General features: G+C 37.2%; 1 protein-coding gene across 1 annotated transcript in view; it reads left to right on the plus strand.

The window, feature by feature from the left end:
* Window positions 1-16,622, plus strand: part of OTOGL (otogelin like) — a 183,013-nt gene that overhangs the window by 26,983 nt on the left and 139,408 nt on the right. The window contains exons 9-13 of the mRNA XM_061415623.1: window positions 5,703-5,830; window positions 6,190-6,296; window positions 13,969-14,075; window positions 14,821-14,946; window positions 16,255-16,363. Coding sequence (XP_061271607.1) covers window positions 5,703-5,830; window positions 6,190-6,296; window positions 13,969-14,075; window positions 14,821-14,946; window positions 16,255-16,363 — 577 coding nt within the window. The remainder of the gene's footprint in view (window positions 1-5,702; window positions 5,831-6,189; window positions 6,297-13,968; window positions 14,076-14,820; window positions 14,947-16,254; window positions 16,364-16,622) is intronic.

Here is a 16,622-nt window from a genome sequence, read left to right on the forward strand (position 1 = left end):
TGCTTCTAGTCTGGATAGGAATAAATTAAATGACTGCCACACAATAGTTCTGTAATATAATAAAATGTAAGCAGAATTTATAAAAGTAGAAAAATAACTTGGAAAGATTTTTTTATCATGTATGATGATGTACACGTCGTTCACACAACTTCATTCTAAGTCATGAAACGAATCTTGGTGAGCTATTAAAAATAGGTTCTGTTTTAGTATGGGTACTAGTGTGCAGTGGCAACAAGACAAGAGAATTACAGGACTCACTCATGATTTGCAGCCACATATAAATGTCTAATAAAAAAGAATACTGTGCTTAGTGCCAGCAGACCTGGCTTTGAATGTTGTTCTAAGTCTTACAAGTTTTATAACTTGAGGCATCTCAATTAATCTCTCTGATACTCAGTTTCTCCAGCTGTAAAATAGGGATTAAAATAATTTGGAACTCACAGTATTCTTAATAATAATAACATAGATTCATACTATTTATAGTAATAGTTAATATGAGTACATGGGCTTCTCAGATGGCTCAGTGGTAAAGAATCTACCTGCTAAGCAGAAGATGTGAGTTTGATCCCTGGATCAGGAAGATCCCCTGGAGAAGGAAATGATATCCCACTCCAATATTCCTGCCTGGGAAATCCCTTGGACATAGGAGCCTGACAGGCTACAGTCCATGCGGTCAGAAAAAATTGGACATGATTTAGTGACTAAACAACAATAACAATATGATTACATAGCTATGTTATTCCCAACTCTTACAACATCATTCATGAAAGTGAAAGTAGCTCAGTCATGTCTGACTCTGCAACTCCATGGACTATACAGTCCATGGACTTCTCCAGGCCAGAATACTGGAGTGGGTAGCCTTTCCCATCTCCAGGGGATCTTCCCAACCCAGGGATGGAACCCAGGTCTCCTGCATTGCAGGTGGATTCTTTACCAGCTGAGCCATGTAAGGTGGGTGGTATTTTCTTAATTTTACAATGAGGACACAAGGGGATGTGCCTGATGTAACATAGCTTGTAAATGGTGCTATCAGAATTGAGCTATAGCTCCAACTCACTCCCAAAGCTATGCCTAGATAAACATGAGAGATATTGAATTCAATCTGTAAACTGCTATATAATACTTTTTGTTTTACATTATAAAATTAATAAGAAGAGTTGCCCATATGTTGTGTTTTAAGGGGATGAAAGTCCTACTTAGAGTGTGAGTTCTGGAATCAAATTCTGCTTTGCCACTTATTAAACTTTCTAAGTTTAATGGTATACTAGTAGTGTATACTTCATAGAGTTGCAAGGTTTAAATGAGATAATCTGTGTAAAATACTTAATACAGTGCCTGGCTTGGCAAATTGTTAATTACTGTTATTTACTGTTAATTATTATGTTAATTATTTACTGTTATTATTAATTACTGTTAATTACTGGCTAATTTATAGTCATCTCCAAGTGCTCTCAATAAGCCTATAATGGAGCTAACAGGAAAATGTTTGATTGAAGACATTGCTTTTAGAGGCCATTGTTAAGATGCTAACATTTTCCCTGTATGGTTACTGCTTCATCAGTGTTAGTTTACTAGTAGCTAAAGAGCAGGGCTTCAAGGAGTCAGTTTTCTTACATAAAAAATGGAGATAATAATAATAACCCTGAGGCCTTCCCAGATTGTGAGGATCTAGTGAGAAAATGTAAATGAAAGTGTTTCAAAGTGAGCACAATGCAAATATGCAGCATAGAGATCATCCTGAAATGGTGTTTTGCATCCAGTTGGGTATTTAGAAATGAGAGAGTTCACAAAGTTGGCATGTTGAGACTGTATTAGGAAGTAGGGTTTTGGACCCAGGCAGAACCAATTAGATGTTAATTGTTGATTTCTTTTTCTTCTGTATCAAAGCTTTATGAGTATTACTGAGAAAAGAGTTAAAGAAGACTGCTATGGGTAACTTCCCTGGGAACATTTAGGGAGCACGGTCCAGAAACTAGGGTAGAAAATAGCATCTGCTCTTGTTAGAGGCAGAGAGATTCAGATTAGGATTTGAGTGAAATATCAGACAGACTTTGGTAAGCTGGAACACGGAATGGTTGCTCGCAGTGACATAATTGGGCTGCATGTAGACGACTGTTAGCAGGTTATTTGTGGGAGAAGACCAGAAGGAGGAAACTTGACTGAATTATGGCTGAGCTGGCAGTAGGCAAGAAGGACCCTGGAAAGTATGTGGAAGAAGCCTGGAGAGAGCTTTCTGCTTTTTCACAATTTTATTTAGTGTATAGTGTAAAGCAGGCTTCCCAGTGGCACTAGTGGTAAAGAACCTGCCTGCCAATGCAGGAGACACAGGAGATGAGGATTCAGTCCCTGGGTCAGGAAGATCCCCTGGAGGAGGACACAGCAACCCACTCCAGTACCCTTGCCTAGAGAATCTCATGGACAGAGGAGCCTGGCAGGCCACAGTCCATAGGGTCGCAAAGAGTTGAATATGACTGAAGCGACTTGGCACGCCGTAGTGTAAAGCAGAATTATTTTTAAAAAACTAACTTGCAATAATTTATAAGGATGTGACTAGAACCTGCCTATTGATTTTCTTCCATACTGTAATAATGCAAGAAGAAGTCCATTGTTGAGCTGTATTATCTTTAGCTTAAAGATGCCCAGTATTCATATATTCCCTCCCTTTTGAACCTTCCTCCCATCTCCCATATGTGTACCTAAGGCTGATTCATGTTGAGGTTTGACAGAAAACAAGAAAATTCTGTAAAGCAATTATCCTTCAATAAAAAATAAATTAAAATAAAAGATACCTAGTATTTTCTTGAAATAGTCTGTACTTTGCTGATTAGATAAATCTGTAGAGGCAGAGCGGTAGTTTGACTGAATACGATTGAATTCATCGTTTCTTAACAGTGATTAAAATTGTATTTCTCTGTGCATTCCCATGCATTCTTCAGGCATGATTTCACAAAGAAATGAGCCTTTTCAGAATTTCTGTAGATATAGAAAGATTTAAGTTTGTTGTCAGGTTGAGATTCTTATTCCATAATTCATGTCTATAGCTAGCTACACATCATCATAGAACCCCTGATTTTCTCTTGTTTTTCCAGCATAATAATTAATAGTGTCTCTCTTTCACTCTCACAAGTGTCCCAATATGGACAATAAATTACTTCGTTTGTAGCACATTTTATATGAAGCATTTTAATTTTAGTTTTGCAGGCTTCAAGACCACCAGTTGGTTTGGATTTAAAGTCTCATAGTAATGCAATGCGGCATAATAAAAATAAGCTAAATATGTGGTGAAAAGTTGGAATTAAAATGACCTCTACAGGATTGCCCAGGTTGTTTAGTTACATTAAAATTTGTGTATAAATATGGAAAAAAGTTGGTCCTAGGACGTATTTTTGATTCTTCAGACCTTTAAAAATATGCTGGAGACTTCCCTGGTTGTCTGCAATTAAGAATCCACTTTGCAAAAAAAAAAAAAAAAAAAGAATCCACCGTGCAGTGCAGGGGATTCAGATTCAACCCCGAGTAGGTGAACTAAGATCCTCCATATTGAGCAACTAAGCTGGTGCATCACAACTAGAGTGTCCGTGCACTGCAACGAAAGATCTGCGTGACACAACGAAGGTCCAGACGTGAGCGTGAAGTCGCTCGGTCGTGTCCGACTCTTTGCAACCCCATGAACTGTAGCCTACCAGGCTCTTCAGTCCATGGAATTTTCCAGACAAGAGTACTGGAGTGGGTTGCCATTTCCTTCTCCAGGGGATCTTCCCAACCCAGGGATCGAACCCGGGTCTCCCTCACTGCAGGCAGACGCTTTACCGTCTGAGCCACCAGGGAAGCTCCTGAGTGCAGCACAAAAAGCCAACGCAGCCAAATAAATAAATACATATTTTCAAAAAGACCTTTGAAGGAAAAACTTACGATGATGCTTTGAAATGAAATGTGACTATACATTTATTTAAAATGAACATTAGTTTTCCCTCTTAAAAATTAAGTATGTTAGATCCAACCTATACTTTGTTGAGTGTGACACATTTCCACAATATCAGAGAATGAGGTGAATCAAACATCTAGGATTCTAATAATCTATTTAATAAGTATGGCAAACTTCCTCGTATTTATTTGTTCCCTTATTTCCCTCAAAATATATTTTGAGCACCCACTCTATACAAGATAGTAAACTAGGGATCCAGCAATAGGATAGTTTAGACAAGCTCTCCCCCTTAATTTAGTAGAAGGCAAAATAAATAAAGAGACAAATTAAAACACAATATTTGTGAGCAATAGCAGCCGTGAAAAAAGGGGGAAAGGGGACTGATAGAACAGTGTTTGTTTAGGGGATCTAGATCACATGCCAGAGAAAGCTTCTCTGAGGAGGTCATACTGAATAGAATTCCACATGAAGTCAGGGAGACAGCAGAGGGAAAGTTGGGGGGAAGAGTAATTTTGAAGGAGGAGATGCAAGAGCAAAAGCAGAAGCAGGGTGGGAATGAGCGTAAGTGAAGAATGGTATAAAGCCCGAAAGCTTGGAGTTGGTTGACCAAGAATAGGAGTGGAAGATGTAAGAGAGTTGGGGTGGGATAGAGTGGATGAGGAGGTAGGGAGTTGGGGGAGTGCAGAGGCCAGATCAGAAAGTCTTTCAGGCCCCAGTAAAGTTTGAGATTTTATACTAACAGAGCAAAGCTTTCTTATGGATAAACTTCCACAATCTTTCCAACAATTGGTAGTAGTAAGTAGACATCTTCCTATCTGGAAGAAACTGAGAGTAGTGAACCATTCGACTTGCTATCTTTGATTCTCGTGGTGCAGTAACTTGTATTCCCTGGTAGACCTGTGGCTGTGTATATCTCAGTGGTGGAGAAGCTAACACTCAGACACGAAGGCTAGCTGTTAGGTGGAACTTCAAGATGTCATCTTGTTTGGATCTGCTAAGGAATCATGGTTTCAGATTCTGCCCTTGTCTGAATGTGGGGCAGAATTCACTTTCACGTCAGGCCCTGAACTTGTCCTTTGACGGGTAGATGGCCCAGAGTGCTCTCCAGCAACTGTCTGCTTATTGCTGCTGTACATTAGCTCCTGCATCTTGCTTCAGAATAATGCTGGGAAGGCATGTGGATTCTTAATCTGTCCTGAGCATCTTTAGAAACACCATTCATCATATTCACATGAAATGAATTCACTTCTTAGTCTCCTCTTCTCCAGCTGTCTTTTCCAGTTTTTCATTGTCTGTATGACCATCCTCTGACATCTCCACGAGGGTGCTAGGTACCCCCTAAATGAAGCTACAATTTTAGTAAGGTTCCGACTAATGTCAACTAGAATGAAAGGGCTGTTTGAAAATTTTTATACCAAACTTTTACTTATGTTTTTAGTTGTATGCATACTTTTCTCCTCTTTGCAGTATACACTACAGGCTAATTAGTACTTTACTGGTATGCGTGTGGTGCCACTCACTTTCAACCCTCCCCCATGTTCCTTCAATGAAGTTTTCTTTTTCTACTCCAATGGTATTATTGGTATTTGGTACTTAAACTTTGTTCAGTGTATCTTTATGGATATTATGCTAAAGTAATTCTATAGTCTAATATCATTGGTAATTATAAAGTTACTGAGTTTAGCTTTTTGACCAGAAATTTTATGTTGGTGAACTGTGTGTTTGTGGAAAGTGATCCTATTACACATATTTTTGTGTGTGTGTTTGTGTGAAATAGAGGACTATACAGAAGACATTGCTGTGTTTGCAAATACTTGGTCAGTGCAAACTCCAGATGACACCAAATGTGTACCCACACCCTCAGATTTTCCAAATCCTTGCTCCAGTGGAATGCCAGCATTTGAGGTAAATATGATGTGAAAAAATTTGGCATGTTGGATACAGCACACGTATAATTGTATTTGTATGTTTCACACTAAACATTTTTAGTGTAAACACAACATAATTAAACACTATTAAATTCCAGAAATGTAATGCAAGAAGAATAAATTTGTGTTTACTTCCAAAACAATGAATGCAATGAGCTTCATAAAAGTGGTGCTCATTATGAAAGTAGTTAGAAAATGTTGTTTAAATTTATAAGCCTTCATACCTCTCTTTCCTAATAAGAACAGAGAATCTTGCAAATAGATCAATGGAAAAAAAATGAGAGTACATGCGTATCATTTAGTATGTTCTAGTGACTACCATCTTTTTCTGCATAGGCAATCTTCTTCAAGTGTCAGATCCTGTTGCAATTTCCCTTTTTGAGCTGCCATGAATATATTGATCCATATTTGTATATTGCCAGCTGTGTTAATGATCTTTGCAAGTAAGTGAGATAATTAGCATTTATAATGAAATTCTTTTATCCAAAAAGAAGAGCAAAAACCATTCTATAACTTTACCATCTCAACAGTTGACGGAATGTAGTGGGAAATGTAAAACATAAGCTGTACTAGAGCTATTAGAAACTTACTGGGTAATAGTCATGTTGCATTTGAAAATATGTGATGATAATGATGATGATGGTGATGAAAGTTGCCCAGTCGTATCTGACTCTTTGCAACCCCATGGAATAGTCCATGGAATTCTCTAGGCTAGAATACTGGAGTGGGTAGCCTTTCCCTTCTCCAGGGGATCTTCCCAATCCAGGGATCGAACCCAGATCTCCTGCACTACAGGCGAATTCTTTACCAGCTGAGCCACTAGGGAAGCCTGAAAATTTTTGGGTTATTTTGAAATAGCTTTTGATATTGATTTCTAACATAATTCCACAGTGATAAGAGAACATACTTGTATGATTTCAATACCTTTAGGCCGTGAAACTTTTTGCAGCTTGTTTTATGTCCCTGGATATGTCCCAGTGTCTCCTAATTTATAGTCTATGGGAACTTGAATAGACTTTGTATCCTACTGTTGTATGAAAATTGTATAAGTCTTAATTATTTTTCATTGGTTCATGATGCTTTCCAGGTCTACCATATCCTTCTACTTTTCTGTATATTCATTCTATTAATTTTTGAGTTTGATATTGAAATTCCAACTAAAAAATGTCTAAATAATAATGAAAATATGAAAAAATGAGATATGAGTGAAATTGATGATAAAGTTACAGATTCTGCTAAGACCATTGCCTTATGTATTGCCTATGTGTATAACTGAAAGAAATGCTAAATATAAGCAGAAAATTAGGGAAAATAAACATATAATATTTTTCACACCAAGGTTACAGGCTCCTGCATTCACTCCTGGGGTAAGAACACCAGACAAAGGTGGTTGTCTAGGGAGTAAATTCAGTGAGACTCATCATAATATATTCATCAATATAGATTACCATTATTGAAGTCTTTTTATTTTTTTCACAAATTTAACAAGTAAAAGATACATGCACACCAATATTCATAGCAGCGCTATTAACAATAGCCAAGATATGGAAACAATTTAAGTGTCCATGAACAGATAAATGGATAAAGAGGATGTGGCATAAGGGGACACATGTATATGTATGGCAGATTCATGCTGATGTATGGCAAAAACCAACACAATATTGTAAAGCAAATGTCCTTGGATTCAAACTAAATTAAGAAAAAAGGTGTGACATATCTATATATTCCATGGAATACTACTCAGTCACAAAAAGAAGGAAATAATGCCATTTGCAGCAACATGGATGAACCTAGAGAATATCAGGCTAAGTCAGAAAGAGAAAGACAAATACCATATGCTATCACTTACATGTGAAACCTAAAATATTATGCAAATGAACGTGTTTATGAAATAGAAACAGACAATCACAGAAGACAAGCTTACGTTACCAAAGGCGAAAAGCTGTGGGGAGGGATAAATTAGGAGTCTGGGATTAGGAGATACAAGCTACAGTATATAAAATAGATAAAGAACAAAGTCCTGCTGAATAGAGCAGGGAACTGTATTCAATATCCTGTAATAAAACATAAAGGAAAAGAAAATGAAAAAGAATGTGTATATATGTAGAACTGAATCACTTTGCTATGCACCAGAAACTAACACAACAGTGTAAATCAATTACACTTCAATTAAAAAAAAATTACCAAATGTATGTGATTAGCTATCTTGAATGTTAGAGAGTATCTCAGGAAATGTTTAATATGCTTTTATTTTTTAAGTATTCCAAGAAGTATAAATGGTACATGGAAACATTGTTATGAAAGACCAGACTAATTTTTTGTTTGAATAAAACCTCTGAAATTAAATCCTGGTAGCTTGTTAGGAGGTTTAAGTTTACCAAAGGTGAAAACAAAGAGGAAAAGTTGAGGTAGTGTGAAATTATGTTACTTATAATCACTCTCAGAGAAGGCGATGGCACCCCACTCCAGTACTCCTGCCTGGAAAATCCCAGTGGACGGAGGGGCCTAGTAGGCTGCAGTCCTTGGGGTCACTAGGAGTCAGACACAACTGAGCGGCTTCACTTTCACTTTTCACTTTCATGCATTGGAGAAGGAAATGGCAACCCATTCCAGTGTTCTTGCCCGGAGAATCCCAGGGACGGGGAGCCTGATGGGCTGCCGTCTATGGGGTCGCACAGAGTCGGATACGACTGAAGCGACTTAGCAGCAGTAGCAGCAGCAGCATAATCACTTTGCCTTTAACTAGATTAAGATAATTATAAAAATAATGAATGCAATTATATTTTCCAGATATTAAAATGAGATTGTTTGGGATGCTTGTTAATTTTGAGTTAAGTACAGTTATACCTTTATTTGTATGTATAGTCTAAATTTCAGAGATTTTTGAACTAATGCAGGAGCTTTGAAAGAATACTCCCTCTGCCCAAAATATTGAGTGCTGACCTTTCTTTATATTTAACAACATTCTGTTCTCTATTTGGTTTTACTTTTCATCTAAGTGCTGTATTGTTATCTCTGTTCTATCGGTCTGTTTTGGAGGGATCTGTAGGTAGTCCATTGCCCTGATTTCTGGCAGATCCAGAAAAGTCATTCTCCATTTATTAGTTGGGATATTGTTAGGCTGCTTCAATTGGCAGAATATCAGGGGCTTCCATTAAATTGGATGCTTGTATTTCTCTCCCATGAAGTCCAGGCTGGCAAGTGGTCTTGGGTTCATAGTGTGTGTCTGTTCCACGGGTTTTCCATTGACTCAGTGATACTATTGGCTATATCATCTCTCAGCGTCTAGGGTATTATTCTCAATTTCATTGTCAAAAACTGTCTCACCACTGCCATGTCCATCTTTTAGCCCTTAGGAAAGGAGAAAAGGAAATAAAGAACTGTTATAGCTTAGTCAGTAAAGAATCTGCCTGTGGTGCAGGAGACCTGGGTTCAATCCCTGGGTCGGGAAGATCACCTGGAGAAGGAAATGGCGAACCCATTCCAATATTCCTGCCTGGAAAATCCCATGGACAGAGGAGCCTGGTGGGCTACGGTCCATGGGGTTGCAAAAGTTGGACAGGACTTAGCGACTAAACCACCACCACCAGCATTTTTAAGGACAAGATCTAGACGTTTCATGCACATTTTTACTTTTAACCCTTTGGCCAGAACTTAGAAACATGGCCACTCCTAGAAGTAAGGACAGCTGGGAAATGTTGTCTTTGGCTTGGCAGCCATATGCCCAGCCAAAACTTGCAGGTTCTAATATTAAAAAGAAGAGGGAACTGGGCACAAAATGTAGCCTATTGTACCTGCTTCATCTGAAATTTCATCATTAAGAAGTTAACGTTTTTGTCTCTTGAAATTTTGTTGTGTTTACGCTTTGAATTTTGAAACCTAGTTGCTTTCTTTAGAGCAAATAAAAACAGCAGAGTAGTGAAACTCCTTTACTGGTTGAAATCAACTGACATCTAAGATATGTACTTGAGCTGAAGAAGCCAGGCAAAGCAGCCATGTAAACCAAAGAAAAGACTATGCAAGTGAATAAGTGTGCATTGATAAAGTGGGAGAGGGAAGGTACCAGAGCTGGCCTTTCACTGTCCTCAATAGTCCATCCAGGACTACACCCGCCTACATTCTTTTTCCCCTAAAGGAGATTCTGTTCACTTCTTATATTAAAGGAGTGCCTCACAGGGATTCTATACCATGATTATATAATTATGAATCTGTTGAATACAAATTTCCTGCTTGGATTAGGATAGTATATTGAATTCAATTTAATACATATTTCCTGAGTGTCTATTCTGAGCTGAGCATTATGTCAAATCTTGGCGCAATAGAAACAATTTATTATGTTGATTTTTAATTTATTTTATTTTACTTTAAAATTCTTTTTGTGTGTTGATGTATGGCAAAACCAATACAATATTGTAACGTAATTAGCCTCCAATTAAAATAAATAAATTTATATTAAAAAATAAAATTCTATTTGTGAAGTATAATTGATTTACAATATTATATTAGTTTCAGCTATATAACATAGTGATTGCATATGTTTATGGATTATTTTTTATTTAGAGTTATTATAAAATATTGACTATATTCTCTACACTGTACATTACATGCTTGTATCTTGTTTATTTTATACCTAGTAGTTTGCACCTCTTAACCCCTGTTTTCTCCTATTTTGTCCCACCCCACCCCCTCTCCCTACTAGTTTGATAAGCACTAGTTTTGTTCTGTTTTTCTTTTGTTATATGTATTCATTTTATTTTGTAAAAATTTGACCTATAAGTGAAAACACACATATTTGCTTTCTTACTAAGCATAATACCCTTCAGGCCCATCCATGTTTCTGCAAATGGCAAAATTGTGTTACCTGTTTTGGCTGTGTAATATTCCATTTATAATATTCCATATATAATATTGTCTTTATCCATTCACCTGCTGATGGACACTTAGGTTACTTCCATATCTTGGCTATTATAATAATGCTATGTGCTAAGTTGCTTCAGTCATGTCCGACTCTATGGGCTGAAGCCTGCCAGCTCCTTGACCATGGGATTCTCCAGGCACAAATACTGGAGTGGGTTGCCGTGCCCTCCTCCAGGGAGTCTTCCCAACCCAGGGATCGACCTCTTATCTATTATGTCTCCTGTATTGTCAGGCGAGTTCTTTACTACTAACTTCCCTGATAGCTCAGACTTTAAAAAACCTGCCTGCAATACAGGAGACCTGTGTTCAATCCCTGAGTTGGGAAGATCCCCTGGAGAAGGAAATGGCAACTCGCTCCAGTATTCTTGCCAGGAAAATCCCATGGACAGAGGAGCCTGGCAGGCTCTAGTCCCTGAGGTCACAAAGTCAGACACGACTGAGCAACTAACACTTTCACTTTTAGTGCCTCCTAGGAAGTATGGCAAAACAAATTTGGAGTGTTTCCAGAACACAAAAAGTGGGGCTGGAGCATGGTGAATGGGAGAGAGAGAGAGGAGATGAAATTAGAGAAGTAGGCACGGTCTAGATTACCTAGAGTCTTAGGGCTCATAGTAAGGAGTATGAATTGTTGCTTGATCTTATTTCATATAACCTGACTATTCTCAGGAGATCTGAATTTGCCTTTTGCCTAGTTTCTTAACTTCTGCTTATTCCAGGTAGGTGTACTGTGTTTTAGCCTGGATTATGTTAGAACGTCAGTTAATTTGTTTAGAATGTAATAAATCAAGGGGGGAGAAGTAGTACAAAATGAAAACGCAAGGCCCCTTGTTAAAAAAAATTGCTAAGCATTCAAGATAGTGACAGCAGAGCATTAAATGAGTACAGGATCCAACTAAGTGACAGCCTTTTTAAGAGCAGAGCCTGTGTGACTGATTGCACAGGTCACATTCCCATGAAGCTGGTTCTGATCTTGATAAATTTTACTTGAAAAAAATGAATGCCTTCTACTGATGAAAAATTAATGCTGCTGTGAACATTGATAAGCATGTATCTTTTCAAATTAGTGCTTTTGCTTTCTTCAGATATATACCCAAGAGTGGAACTGCTTGATCATCGGGTAATTCTGTTTTTAGTTTTTTGAGGAATTTTCATTCTCTTTCCCGTAGTGGCTACACCGTTTTACATTCCCACCAGCAGTTCACTTGAGTTCCTTTTCCTCCACCTCTTCACCAACAATTTGTTATTTGTTGTTGTTGTTGTTTTGACAACAGCCGTCCTGACAGGTGTGAAGTGATATCTCATTGTATTCCCTGATGATTAGTGACGGTGAGCATCCTTGCAGGTGTCTGTTGGCCATGGAAACAGAAACACTTAGAAATAGTCCCTGTCGTAGGAACTCAGATTCTCATGGGGCAGAAAAACAGGTTCTCAGCAATTGTACATGCTTTAAACGCAAAGTACGGTGAGTGTGGAGGAGAGAACTACTAACTTCCTCAGGGAGTGCCTAGAGAAAATGATAGCTGGGTTGAAATTTGAAGGATGATACAATACCAGTCCTTGAACTCAGGTCCTCCTCATTCTGCTTCTAATAATGCTGAACTTAGCAGCAAGGAAATGCTTCTAATCTTGCCGCACACAAGTCAATTGATTAAAAACAACCGTTACTTAATGAGTATTTTCCTTATTAACGTTAACATCCAAAATGGAAAAATAAGCTAATTTTCCCCTCAGTAAATAATTTGTTGCCCAACTGTTGTTTTTATGCAATGCCATGTGTAATGTGCTTAGTACAGTTCCTAGTGTAACACAGACACAACAAACGGTTTGGATAATAGTTGCCTTAGGTTGGAAAACCAATATTCAGTTACTTTATTAGCCTTCAAGGCCTCCATTAGTTGTAGGAAGAAATGCATATGTTTAAAGTAAATCATAAATTTAACGTCTTTCTAAGACTTCAACGATTTTAACTTATCCTGTTTTTCAGAGACTTGTTTGGAGATTTAGAATATTTTCTGTGCTTCTGAAGTCTACAGTCCTTTTTTTTATTCTAAAGCTTAGTTAATTGGACTAGATAATCTGCATGACTCCAGTTACAGTAACACAGGATAAGGGCAATTTGAGATCAGTGGTTTTTACAACAGAAATACTGAAAATGCTAAGGTCCACAAAATACAACATTCTTAAGGGTGTAAAGGTATTTGGCTATTTAGACTTTCAGTTGGGCTGTAAAACAAGCCCGCTATCTTATAAACACTGTTGATTTTATAGATGCCTTGTTAATCTGCTTTGGGAATTGGCTGACCTCTTATATTTGTTTGGGGGAGTTTCTAAGGTGATTATAAAAAAATACTTAGAGATTATTCACTCTTGGCAGCATTAGCAAAGTAACTGGCTTTAGTAATTTAAACCTGAAAGAATTAAAAATCTTTTAAATCTCAAATGAAATGCTGTTTATTTAATCCTTCACAAGTGCTTATTATTAGTATTGATTTTATTCCAGCATGTAAACTATCAAGAGCATGGTGAATAGAAATCATTTTCCTATTTAGAAATCTATCTTAGAAATCATTTTCATATTTTATGTTTTTATTGTGATAGAATTATTAAATAGGATTAATTAAAATAATATTGATAAGATTTATTAAGTTTTGAAAGGTCTGGGATGTTTTGTGTGGGAGCAAAAAAATACAAAGATTCTAGAACAAATGTCATAATTAGAATAGAAATCTTTTTCAGTATGGTACTCCGTTGAATCCAAAGAAAAAATGGCCAAATTATTGAAAGACTTAAATGAAACAATTTACTTAGTCTTTTAAATCTGGGATCCCATGTTTATATGTTTTCTACATTATTGGGGCTTCCCTGGTGGCTCAGACGGTAAAGCGTCTGCCTACAATGCGGAAGACCTGGGTTGGATCCCTGGGTCAGGAATTTCCCCTGGAGAAGGAAATGGCAACCCACTCCAGTACTCTAACCTGGAAAATCCCATAGATGGAGGAGCCTGGTGGGCTACAGTCCATGGGGTCACTAGAGTCAGACACGACTGAGCAACTTCTCTTCACTTCACTTCTAATATTAGTTGATCAACTAATATTTGAATATTCACCACATAGTCAGCTTTTCTCCAGAACAAGAGCTCAAGGGCACAGTTCCTGTCAATATTTCCTGTATGATTTTTGATATCTTTTCACTTTCCAGAACTCATGATGATGAAACCTATTGTCGAGCGGCCACCGAGTATGCTAGAGCCTGTTCCCATGCAGGCTACCCTATTCAAGATTGGAGAGATGACTTTCCAGCATGCAGTATGTTTCCTTATTTTCCAGCCATGCCTGTGTACTTCTGTTAATTTTAGGCTTATCCTAGTACTTAAAACTTACCCTACTTGTCAAAACTAGTGAACTGCAAAGACTTGTTATTGATGCAATAATATTGGTAAACTTTTGAATACTTTTAAAACACTCTAATCTTTGTCTTTATCTGGCTTACTTCACTTATTATGATAATTTCTCACATATGTTGCTGCAAATAGCATTATTTCATTCTTTTTATGACTGAGTAATATTCTAAGATAAATACCATACAATAATGTATACATGTGGAATCTAAAAGATAAAAAGAAACACATGAACTTATTTCTGAAATAGAAAGAGACTCACAGACACAGAAAACAAACCAAGGGGAAAAGAGAGGTGGGGGGAAGAATAAATTAGGAGGCTGAGATTAAACTATACACACTACTATGTATAAAATATATAACCAATAGGGACCTACAGTATAGTACAGGGAACCATACTCAGTATTATGTGATAATGTATATGGGAAAATAATCTGAAGAAGAATTTATATATATATATATATAGTGTGTATAATATATATTATATATGTATAACTGAATCACTGTGTTGTATACCCAAAACCTACACAATATTGTAAATCAACTATACTTCAATAAAAAAAATTTTAAAAAACAAACAAAAAAACACTGTAATCTTTCTCAAAGAGAGTTGAGTAGCGTTGACTTACTGCTCACCTGTTTGCCCGTTTTAGTCGATAAGTGTGATGACAGCTTTGTCCATCGGGATTGCATCAGTTGTTGCCCACCAACCTGCACGTTTGAGAAACAGTGTCTTGGGAGCAATCTCCATTGTCTTGACGGATGTTATTGCCCAGATGGTAAGTGCTTCGTGAAAGAAACTGTGTCTGCACTCATTGTGACTAGTACCCTGTGATCCAAGACTCATGGCTTTGTGTCCTCTCTTGGGATGTTAGGGCTATTGCAAATTTTCTCTCCTTTTAGGATTTGATCCTTAAAGTGACTATAAGGAATGGATGCTTTTCTTTAATAAAAGGCTTTGATCCCTGGATCAGGAAGATTCCCTGGAGAAGGAAATGGCAACCCACTCCAGTATTCTTGCCTGGGAAATCCCATGGACAGAGGAACCTGGTGGGCTGCAGTCCATGGGGGTCACAAAAGAGTTGGATGTGACAGCAACAATAATTTATATATTTTCATTTTTTAAAGACAAAATCAAATTCAGAAAAAAAGTCTTCATATCTTGGTAGTACAAGATTTTAGTCCTGATGTAGTTTTAATATTTGTAATTAGAAGTGACATAGCAAATGATAGAGATGGGATTTAAATCTGCAATACAAATTAATAGATATTTATAAGAACATTGAGGATTTATCCAAACTCCTTTATTTTTGCAGATTAAAAAATAGAATCCCAGAGAAGTTAAGTGATTTCCCCACTGTCATGCACTTAATATGAGTGAGGACTACTTAAAATCAGATCTATTGACCTCGGGCCGTTGTTCTGTCAATGCTACTCAAAGCCCATTGGACCAGTGCCAGGCCTGAACTGTTTGCTCCCAGTCAGCGATGTGATAAGGACTTTGCACCAGAACGTAAATCCATGCACCAGAATATAATTCCTTTGACTAGAAAGTCTTACTCTGAAAAATGATCAGCTGCATCAAAGAATGTGCTTGGTAACATTGGTTCAACCACCTTTACTCGTTAGAAAGAAGTAACAAATGCAGTTCTACTGTACTAGCTCTTTGAGAAGCGTTTCCTGGCTCTTTATTATCTGTGTGATGACAGTGTATCTCTCATTTTCACATAAACAGAAATTAAACAGAATAAATTCAATACTTTCTCCCTCCTCTCCTCCCCTCTCCTCTCAAAAGCAAAGAGACATTAGTTGCCCTATTTCTGTGTTGTGAATCTTAACATTTTGATAGCAGGTAACGGGATAATAAAGTTGAAAACCTCTGAAATAGACCCTTATAAGGTAGCTACTGATTGAGTCAGAGCAACTGAGCTACTGATTGAGACAGAGCCAGGCTCCTTAAAAGTAATTTGTATTTCTAGCACCTAGTGAAAGCAAGTGTTCGATAAAAGTTGGCTGAATTATTATATTCCAAGAATATCATTCTTCTTATTTCTTTTGTGCATTTGAAGTATATTTTTCTTAAATAGGCCTCATAATGGAAAATGGGACTTGCATCTCCTTGGAAAACTGCCCATGCAATTTTCATGGATTAGCTTATTCAGTTGGCTCAAAAATTGAACAAGAATGTACTGAATGGTATGTGATCAATTACAGCTAATTATTTCTGGGTACCTGACTAGGTGACAATTTTACCTTGACATATGTTTAAGGAGATATACTTTTTACTGATTTTTCTTCCAAAAATTCTCAGACTCAGTTTCATTGTATTTAAAGCCTTTGGGAGGTAGGAGGGACCATCTATATTTTCTTTTACGATGTAACTCTTCTCACTTCTGTTGGTAATTCTATAAATTTTTATATCCATGTGATACACTGTTGAATAATCACTAATTTG

The sequence above is a fragment of the Bos javanicus genome, chromosome 5 (assembly GCF_032452875.1).
Source record: "Bos javanicus breed banteng chromosome 5, ARS-OSU_banteng_1.0, whole genome shotgun sequence".
Taxonomy (NCBI): domain Eukaryota; kingdom Metazoa; phylum Chordata; class Mammalia; order Artiodactyla; family Bovidae; genus Bos; species Bos javanicus.